Source organism: Aythya marila, assembly GCF_965140915.1.
Source record: "Aythya marila genome assembly, chromosome: 1".
In the NCBI taxonomy this organism is placed as follows: domain Eukaryota; kingdom Metazoa; phylum Chordata; class Aves; order Anseriformes; family Anatidae; genus Aythya; species Aythya marila.
Genome location: NC_139042.1, coordinates 153,316,446 through 153,326,512, shown reverse-complemented (window position 1 = coordinate 153,326,512; position 10,067 = coordinate 153,316,446). Strand labels below are relative to the sequence as shown.

General features: G+C 51.7%; 1 protein-coding gene across 1 annotated transcript; it reads right to left on the bottom strand.

Moving 5' to 3' along the window:
- Positions 1-8,741, bottom strand: TAB1 (TGF-beta activated kinase 1 (MAP3K7) binding protein 1). The gene is made up of 11 exons (XM_082751905.1): positions 8,630-8,741; positions 8,045-8,181; positions 7,721-7,874; positions 7,001-7,087; positions 6,372-6,510; positions 5,759-5,872; positions 3,240-3,351; positions 2,997-3,141; positions 2,378-2,600; positions 1,910-2,066; positions 1-692 (listed from the first exon to the last, which is right to left on the bottom strand). The coding sequence occupies exons 1-11, from the start codon at positions 8,660-8,662 to the stop codon at positions 485-487; spliced, it is 1,509 nt and encodes a 502-aa protein (XP_082608031.1). The 5' UTR covers positions 8,663-8,741; the 3' UTR covers positions 1-484.
- Between the last annotated feature and the right edge of the window lie 1,326 nt (positions 8,742-10,067).

Genomic DNA, 10,067 nt, shown 5'->3' with positions numbered 1-10,067 from the left:
AGTGTAGCTATAAGTTATTTATTCTGCAAAATAGAGGTATCTTCTATGGAGTTGAACACTGGAATCACAGCATTATGAATCGAGTTGTGGAAACATTATGACAGCACGCACACACGCAGGCACACGCCCGTACACCTACACACGCGCACACGCAGCCTTCGTACAGGCCCCTACTCTTGCATTATCCAGAAGGGAGCCCTCTCTGCAACTTTATTTGTAAAAAAAAAAACCTGCAGCGAGGGTTGCATTCAAGACCCTATCTCTTATTCACAGGGCTTCCAAGGGACAGAGGTCGGCCGGGACGAGGTGCAGGGCGCAGGCAAGTCATGTGTCGAGAGCGCAGCACACGCTGCCCAGCGCGTCCCGGGCAGGAGTTAACTCTGGGCAGCACCCAGCTCTCAGCTGCAGCGCTCTCATCCCTGCCTCAGCCTCTGCTCACGCAGCCGAGCGCCGGGTGGTGGGAGGGAGGAGGCACGTTTCCCCGTTAGGACACCGTCAGCGCTCCCTGCTCGCCATGGTCCATGTTCCAAAGGCGGTAAAACTCTGCAAAGTCCACGTAGGGCTCCACGCGCCCGTCCTCATCGGGCTGGAGCGAGTGCGTGGGGCGGGAGCGGAAGAGCCCCCCATCCGAGCTGGAGCTGCTGCTCTGCGTGTGGGTGTTGGTAGACTGGAGAGTCACAGTGGGGCTTTGGCTGTGGGGAGAGAGAACACAGGCATCCTTATTTTGCCCCACATCTGCAATTTTGCACACAAAAGGCACCAGAACAAGTGTTGGTTCTCCACAGATTAAGCTGTCCTGTGCAAACAGGTGAAAGAAGTTGCAGCCCTCCTGCTCTGTCACAGTACTGGGTATGCTGAGAAGTGTGTGGAACTGGTGAATGCCACAGAAACCTGCCTCACCTCTAGCTGGACAACCTTAAGTACAACCGGAAGAGGGAGAGGGAAAAGGCAGAGGGAAAAGGCAGAGGGAAAAGGCAGAGGGAAAAGGCAGAGGGAAAAGGCAGAGGGAAAAGGCAGAGGGAAAAGGCAGAGGGAAAAGGCAGAGGGAAAAGGCAGAGGGAAAAGGCAGAGGGAAAAGGCAGAGGGAAAAGGCAGAGGGAAAAGGCAGAGGGAAAAGGCAGAGGGAAAAGGCAGAGGGAAAAGGCAGAGGGAAAAGGCAGAGGGAAAAGGCAGAGGGAAAAGGCAGAGGGAAAAGGCAGAGGGAAAAGGCAGAGGGAAAAGGCAGAGGGAAAAGGCAGAGGGAAAAGGCAGAGGGAAAAGGCAGAGGGAAAAGGCAGAGGGAAAAGGCAGAGGGAAAAGGCAGAGGGAAAAGGCAGAGGGAAAAGGCAGAGGGAAAAGGCAGAGGGAAAAGGCAGAGGGAAAAGGCAGAGGGAAAAGGCAGAGGGAAAAGGCAGAGGGAAAAGGCAGAGGGAAAAGGCAGAGGGAAAAGGCAGAGGGAAAAGGCAGAGGGAAAAGGCAGAGGGAAAAGGCAGAGGGAAAAGGCAGAGGGAAAAGGGAAGCATGCACTCTGCTGGCCTCCTCATACCCATACAAATCAAGCTTTACAGGAAGAGTCTGGCAACAGCAAAGCTATTCTTGCACGACCTGTGTTACAGCAAAGCAGCCCTGGTGTGTCAGCCTCATTGTTTTTGGAGCTACCCGAACACAATAAGCATCGAGCTTCTTCACTTTTCTGTTTGTACACACTCCACCCTGTGCCAAAAGGCTGAACTCAAACTGGAGCCACGAGTACGATCCTGCAAAGCAGATCCAAACAGAATCCAGGTCTAACCTTTATCCTTTTTTCTACCCTGGCCTCCACCTGCAAGGAAGCCAGCTTGTGCAGCACCACCTCTCCTGCACCCCTGCCCTTCCTTATTAAAAACGAAGGGCACCCATTCTCCCTCCACACACAGCGCAGGATATTTACTTGGTGAGGGTGGGGGTGGCTTCATCCAGAGTGGAGCTGCTGTGGGCACCGTTGACCATCTGGCCTTGGGAAGGCATGACAAGGGACAGCGTGACGCTTGTCTTGCTTGTGCTTTGGGAGCTGGAATACGGCACGGAGACTGGGTAGACACGGCCTCCTGAGAAGGGAGAAAAGAGAATTATAAATGCAGGTGAGACATCAGTGACTAAGGGTGCACAGAGTTAAAAAAAAAAAAAAAAAAAAAAAAAGAAAGGTCAAAGGAAAGGCCAAAAATCCAAGGGAAGAATTTATATCAAACCGCCTTTCTGAGATGCTAAGATGCAAATTGTTACAGACTCCAGGCCTCAGAAGCCAATAATCCCTTTAACAGACAAATCCCTCTACACTGAGCACCTCCTCTCCCAACGCCAGATCAATCAAGAGGACTGATCTTCCACCCTCTATTGTTCCCTTCCCTCCGCAGCATACCTTGTGTTGGTGTTAGCGTGGGCTGGCTCATCTCACCCAAGGGGTACCCGAAGTTCCTGACGAGCAGGGTCATGTCCTCGTGCCGGGGACAGAATTTGGACCGCTCCCCGCCGCTGGCAAAGGTGTCGCAGTGGATCCTCTTGACGCGGTCCACCACTGCTTGGGCCACAGCATCCAGCGACGTCTGCTTGGCAAACTCTGTGGCTATCATGGCTGCAATTTCCTGAGCAGAGAAAGGGGAAAAAAAAAAAAAAAAAAAAAAAAAAAAAGCAGAAGGATGTTTAGGAGATGCTGGAGGAAACCTTACCCAGCCAAGTGATTGAAGAGTTTTTATGGCAACTTATCCAGCTATGGTCCTTGCCAGTCTCACTTGCTGATGTGTGCCTAGAATCATCCCACTCCCTCTAAAGGGCTCCTCCTAAAGGGGCAGGAAGCTGCCTGGAAGAACTGGCTCGGCAAAGCAGCTCTCCCATCATTACGGGCTGGAATGGGGATGCACAGGCACCCAGCCCGGGCAGCACTCACCGCACAGATGCGGAGGATGGCCTGTGTGAAAGCAGTTGACCCCCCTGCAGTAAATCAACAGCTGAGGGAACGTTTCCTGTGAGGGCACACTCACCTGGTTGGCCTGCCCAGGCCCGTGAGCTGCCTCCAGAGCTTTGTAGAGCCCCTCAGACATAAGCACCAAGAATCCAGTCACCCCATCCAGCGAGTGCCCTCCGTGGATTTCAGGCTCTGCTATGATGGGCTTAGATTTAGCAGCACTGCAAAGAGACAGTGTCTTTAACAATCGCTCTTGCCACAGTAGGTAAAAATGGAGGGTCATGAAGGGACTAAAACCACAAAGGGAGTTTTTTCTGACCTGAGCAGTTCAATATCAGTGTAGCCATATTTGACTTTGTAATCTCCAATGCGCCGAGTGCTTTCCTGCCCGCGAATCGTTCCCACTTGTTTTATTTTCCCTGCATCCAAACCTGCCAGATTAAAAAAAAAATAAAAAATACAAAGTTTGGGAAACTTGCAGGACTCCCCGTGGTCATACTGTCAGGAAGGAGAAAAGGAAGATCCACAGCTAAAGAGAATGGTAAGATGAAGCAAGGTGCCAAATGATACTTCTTCCCTACAGGAAGGAGAGGAAGAGCAGGTTGCTCTGTTCCACAGGACACCTTCTCATTAGCTGTAATCTGGGAACGAGAGAGGAGAGAAATGCACACAGCCCAGCCCTCACACTAAAAGCAGTGGCTGGCAGTGAGACAAAGCCCACGGCCTGGTCCGAAGCCACCAGCAGCAGCTGGCCTGAGCGCACAGGCATTTGCTGAAACGGCCGTGGAACATCTGCGCCTGTCAGCTCTGGCCTGCACGATGGGAGGAGGAAAGCAGGAAGGGGGAAAACATATGCAAAGGATTCTTTTTTTTTTCTTCCACCCTGTTATTGCTCCCTGTTCCTAAATTCCGTCTGACAAATTCACTAATACGCTAACGTGGAGGAGAAACGGAGAACTGTCTGCAAAAAGGACTCAGTTTGGTCAAGTGCTCAGATTGGCGGTAGCTACTCCTAAAACAAGGATAATCTGTAAATATGTACTTAATTTAAATAAGTTTAAGGGGATCTACCTCTGCTTTGTTGTGTAACTCATGTCTGTTGGGGACTATGAAGGAATCGTATCTCAAAGAAAGTCCTAACAGGCACCGTCTGGGGACAGCTGCTACGTGAGGCAGGACTCAGAGCAGACGAGCCACTTACCTGGTCTGTCCTGGCAATTCCCCCTTCCTGGTTATACCTGGAGCTAACAGGCAGAAAATGTTATTTTGAGATTTATATCTAGGGATGACTGTCCTCAGTACAAGGTGAAGGCAAGGGTCCAACTGAAACCCTCCCTCTGAGTCAAACCAAGCCTCACCATGCAGATGGCTCCACACCTACCCCAGCAGTAAGACACAACTCTGCCATCTGCTGCAGACCCAAGCTGACTCATCAGCATGGCCTGGCTCATTTGCCAGCTCCTGGCAGGGGGATACGAGCTATCGACAGACACAAACACGGGGAAGCTCCAAGCACGCCGGAGGGGTTGTGTCCAAATCACAGCGACTCTCCCGGAGCACTGAGCGAGCTGCAGTGTGCTGGGTGAAGAGCCACACAGGCATAAGGCCTCTCTCTCTCTTTCCCCAGGACAGGTGCAACACAGGCACCATCACGATAAAAAGTTTGGGGGACAGAATTTATCCCTGTGCTTCAGCTTAGCCCCACAACAGTCACCACTGGGCCCCCAAAAGCCTGTGTACATTGACTTTTTCTACAAGCTCTCCCTTCTGTTGGGATTGCCAGTTGGAGAGCCACTGCTGCGCCAGATTAAGGTCAGTGTACCCAGCAGATTCCTGTTCCACTGTGGACTGCAGCTAAACTCCCTAGAGCATTTCTGGCAGTAGAAAGGCAGCCGAAGGCTCTCTTTCCCTAGATTCCTGTATTCAGTCCTTTGTTTCACAGCACATGCCACTACTGCAGGAGTATGAGTAAGGCAAAAAAAAAATAAAGAGAAATGGAGTGAAACAAGAGCTATCAGCAAAAACCTACCGCACTGACAGCCTCACCAGATAAGAATATAGCTACCAGGTGAGCCTAATGAAGAATGCCAAGTTAGATCTACCTAAGCAAAGGCACAGAGCAAAAGTAGCTCAACAAGAAGAGTCTGGTGCTAACAGTCACACAAGTGGTCTGGGCTAGTTCTAGACAAAGAAAGAAAACACGCCAAAGATTGTAAAGGAAAAGGGAAATTGCCCGAAGCAAGATGTCAGTATTAGACAGAGTTCAATAGTTAGCTGATGTGAGAGCAGTAAATGTCAGTGTTTGGTCTGACTCTGTCTGAAGTCTATCTGCTTTTTTTTTGCAGTAGCAGCTTGTACAAAGGCAGATTGGAACACACCATCCTGAGGGTGTGGCATCGCGCAGAACCTAACCAGCAGAACTGTGGTTTGACTCCAGAGGGGCAGTCACCTTGTGTCCATCCTGCTTCTGCCCTCTGGCTGTGTGCTTCTGCTCCTGCCTTCCTTATCGACTCTAGTAATCGCACAGCTGGAGGGCAAATCAATGTCAGTTTGGCAGCCAGACATGAAACTAAGTCTCAAAATGAACAAAGAGGGGGAAAAAAAAAGAAAAAAGATAGTTTTCTGTAGGTTCAGCAAGCTGAACTTACTCACACTGTAGCCTCACTGTGGCTAGACATGCAGAAAAAGGCACTGAACTGGTAATTTGAAACCACAGCCCACAGGGAGCTTCTTTTTGTGGTCTGTTATTGTTTCCAGTGGCTTGAGTCATTCCCAGTGCCCCAGATAAACTGAGGCACGAGATGTTCTCAGATAAGGAGATGAAAATCAAGCACTCACCCAGCTGGGAGAAGCGAAAGAGCTCATCCTCGTTCTCTGTCGTATGGTCCACGTTGAGCTGAGTCACCTGCAGCCCATCCACCGTGGACTTACACAACAGTGCCCGGTTGGTACCTGCAGCGGGAGTAGCGAGATGAGGCACCAGATAGCTCTGCGTTAAGAGGGAGAACATATCCAAACGGGAAAGGAAAAGGAGAGGGGAATAAGGACAGAAAAGAAGAGAAAAGCTCATGTACTCTCTCTTCATGATCTTCTAAAAGTAGCCTTGCCCGCAGCATGCTAGGCCTGTTGGGCAGCTCTTCTTTTAGGCCCGAGCCAGCACCTCACGATCAAGCTCTCCACTCCTCAGTGAACCTGCACTACTGCCTCTCAACCCATTTTTCCCCATTTTTCTTTGGATACACGCATTGCATCTGTCATTATCTGCAGAGATGATCACCCAGACTGATTTCAATCGGGCCTACAAATAGCAAGCATATTGCTCGTTGGCCACAGACCAAAGAAACTGCCCCCCACGTTCTGATTTCTTTCGCTTCCTAGAGCTGCAGCCATCCTCAGAAACGCCTCGACTGAGATGCTAAGCACAAATGCTGAAACACAAAGAACAACTCACCAACGTTGGCGATATAGAGCTTGTTGTTGAGAACAACAGCCACGATCGCCATGGCTCCTCCAGAGATCTCCTGCTCTACAACCTTCAATCTCTCCACAATCTTCTGGTACTGAGGAGGCAGCTGGTGGTGAGGAACACCCTGGAACCCAAGATTATGGGGGAGCCTTAAACACACAGTCCACAACACTGGAACTATGTAAGACACACAATTATTTGCTCAATCCTAACATCCTGTGGGTCTGATAAGGTTCTGGAAACGACAATCCAGTTCACCTGAAGACCAGAATTCATGTCTGCCCAGGTGCCATGCAAATTGGAGGCCTTGCCTCTCACCCACATCATGTCTGTGTCCCTGGAAGAGCCACACCTTGTGGGCTGAACACCTTCCCACAATATGTTTAGTTCTTTACTAAGAAACCCAATGATGAGTTTACGTAGTACCAGTAAGAACATTGGGAACTGTGGGATGCGGACCAAGACACTTGTTGCACTTCCCACAAGCTCCCAGAAGAGAACTACAGGGATGCAATTTTCAATTACAGCTGCCCTCGGACCAGACTGACTAATGTCCCATCCAACAGTCTGGAAAGTAGAACCTCCAGAAATTTTCATTCTTAAGGCCACGTTACCTCTGGTAGCTGGGACTGCAGGCTGGCCTTCTCTGCCAAAGCATCATCGATGGACTCCAGGAAGCTTCTTTCTACCACATCAAAAGCCTGAAAAAGGCCATAAGAGAAACTGAGCACTTGTCCAGCACCTGCAGACCTCTGAGCCTACCCATCCTCACCTCTCTAAGGCCAGTTCATAAAAGTGGTTGATCGCTGTATGTACAGACATTCAAGATCACAGCATCATATTAAAATGCAATTATTTTAGTGCAGCTACTTAACAGCTTGTAAAAACAATCTGTTACTACTCAAAACAGGAGACAAAAACACACAAATTACAATCGCAGCAATGTCAGAGACCTATCTGATTTTGTATGTTGATTGTAAAAACTTATCTATCACTCAAGAAAGTGCGCTCGCAAATCCATCTCCCCACGCATTAACTTCTCCTTTTCACTCGTTGTCATCTCTTTCACAGGCTGACTTGTTCCTACATGTCCAGTGAAGACTGGCTGCAGCTTCCTGGAGAGCTGTCAGCAGTGTGCTGACAGCGCTGGGGGACAGATGGGTATGAGGTGGGAGTGAAACAAAGCACTACAGCTGCTCACAGGATGAGTACAATCACAACCATTGGCAGATGTTTCCAAGCCCCTCAGAAACCAGATGCTGCTCCCCTGGTGGCAAAAAGAGGAGGTGGGTAGTGTGAGGAGCAGGAGCTGTTCCCAGCCAAAGCTGCTTTACCTGCAGCAGAACTCGACGCACGTCAGCATCGCTGTGATCTGCGTGAAGCTGGCCCAGCAGCAGCTCGGCAGAGAGCCTCTGACCCACAAAGTTGGTGACTCGGTTGCCATCGTAGCCATTGAAGACACCGTAGAGGTAGCAGTTGTTCTCACTCCTATCAGAGACAAGAGCAAAAAGGTTAGAGATGGCTGTGGTACAAAGACACACGTGACGACTATCTACAGGAACCTCCTGCGTTCTCCACGTTCTCTGTGAGGAGCTGAACACCACGTTTACCTGCCCTTGCGCCTGCAGGGCTCCGTGACCGAGGCACAACCCGCTCACCTGAATTTTAACCAGTTATCCTCCAAGGGGTGACCCTCCGTCCCTTTGCCGTCTGCGCTGTAGGAGCGGTTTGGGGCTGAGCCCACCCCGGAGAGATGGCAGGACGGCAAGTCGTCTGTCCAGCTGGGCTGCTGCTCCTGGGGGGCAGGAAGACGAAAAAAGAGACCCCGTAAACCCCAAGCAGGCTGAAGGTGGGTTACGAGACCACCCCCACCCCCTTGCTACACAGAAACCCGAACCGAGAGCCGCAGCCGGGTCCTGCCCTGCACGGGGACCCCCGCGGCTGGCAGCGCTCCCCCGGGACAGGGGGACCCCTCAGGGAAGGCTACCACCTCCAGCCGCCCCCCGAGCCCCCCGGGCTGGTCAGGAAGCCGAGCTGCCAGCCCAGCAGGGCCTCCCCCAGCCGGCACCGGGGGCAGCGCGGCGGGCGGGGGGCTCGCACCTCCCCGCCGCCACCGCCACCCTCCCGGCCCCCCGGGCTTCCCCCCTGAGGAGCTGAGGGGCCGGGAGGGCAGGAGGAGCGGGTCTGCCCTCGCACACACCTGGGGGAGTGCGGGAGCAGGGAGGGGGGAAGGCGCCACTCACACTCTGCAGCAGGCTCCTCCTCTGCGCCGCCATCTTGCAGCAGCGGCCTCCTCCTTCCCCCCCGCCCTTCCCCTCGCCGGGCCTCCGCCTAGTGGCGGGGGGAGGGCGCTGAGGGGAGGCCGCCGAGCGCGGGTCTCCGGGCAGGGGGAGGTGGTTGGGCAGGCTGTGGTGGAGTTTTGTCACCCCACGCGGTAAATAATGGTTCCTGGTGGTGGAAGGGAGCCTGCTGTGCTCCGGGTTGTGCCCGCTGCTTCGTGTTCTGGTAGTTGGCAGTGCTGAACAGAGCCCGCTCTGTCATCTCTGCGCCTTCTGGTCGTCAAAAAGCTGGCCCCAAAGTGCCAGGAGCAGGCAGCACATCGCTCTGTTGGCGTGGAGTGACTGCTGGGGTCTGATCTTCAGAAAAACGTCTGGGGAGTCCTTGGTAGGGGCAACTGCCATGGGACCGGCTGCCCTCAGCTCTCCTGCTCAGCCCTGCCAGCCTGCCTGCCCACAAGATGTGCAAAAACAACTGCTTTTATTCACTCTTTAGAACCTATCTTTGTGTTTTTTAGGCTGAGGTGAACTCTGCCAGGAGGGGCAGTTCCCACTTAACCAGCTCTCCTGGAGTGGGAGGAGGTCACAGGAATCAAAGGACGATGCGTATGGGGTGTGTGTCTTCCAAGTAGTTGATGAGTGAAATTCCCATTGCTAGAACTCCACAGCCTGTAAAGAGCTACCATACTGGCAGAGGCATTTGTATGATTTATACGATTTTATAAGGAAGAGATGTGTATATTATTTTTGCCCAGGGAAGTGGTGGAGTCACAGTCCCTTGCGGTGTCCAAGAAGAGCCTGGACAAGGTGCTATGAGTTACAATTTAGTAGGTTAGTGGGTAGTGTTGGTAATAGGACGGTTGGACTAGAAGACCTTGTAGGTCCTTTCCAACCTTATGTTTCTATGATTCTATGATTACAAGTCAGTGGAAGAGCCCTCCAGGTGTGTGACTGGCATGACCTGAAGTGTGTGATGACAGGTAGACAGGCTGCAGCGCCAGGGTGCTGGGCACAGAACACATTTCTCTGGGTGAACCCAGGCTGAAGGGGCTCCAGCACGAGAGACTTGCAGTTGCAGTCATGTACAGCACAGTTGTGGTGAGGGCATGAGTGTTAAGTAGTCTTGACTTCCAGCAGTCACTTGATACTCTTTTAATGACATCTTTGTGGCAAATATATTAGATTCAGATGCACTTCAGAAATAATTGCCAGTTAATTAACCTCATTCTATGGAATGATGGGTTTTGCTGTAGGGGATCCTGCCAGAGGATTCCAGCTCCCTTTCCTGTAAATCCTTTGTCTATTGTTTTGTTACATCTCTTTCTTCCAAATATACAAAGATTTCAGATCCTTTCCCTTCCCTCCAGGCTGAAAAGACTCACAGATGTTCAGCCATTCAAGCAGA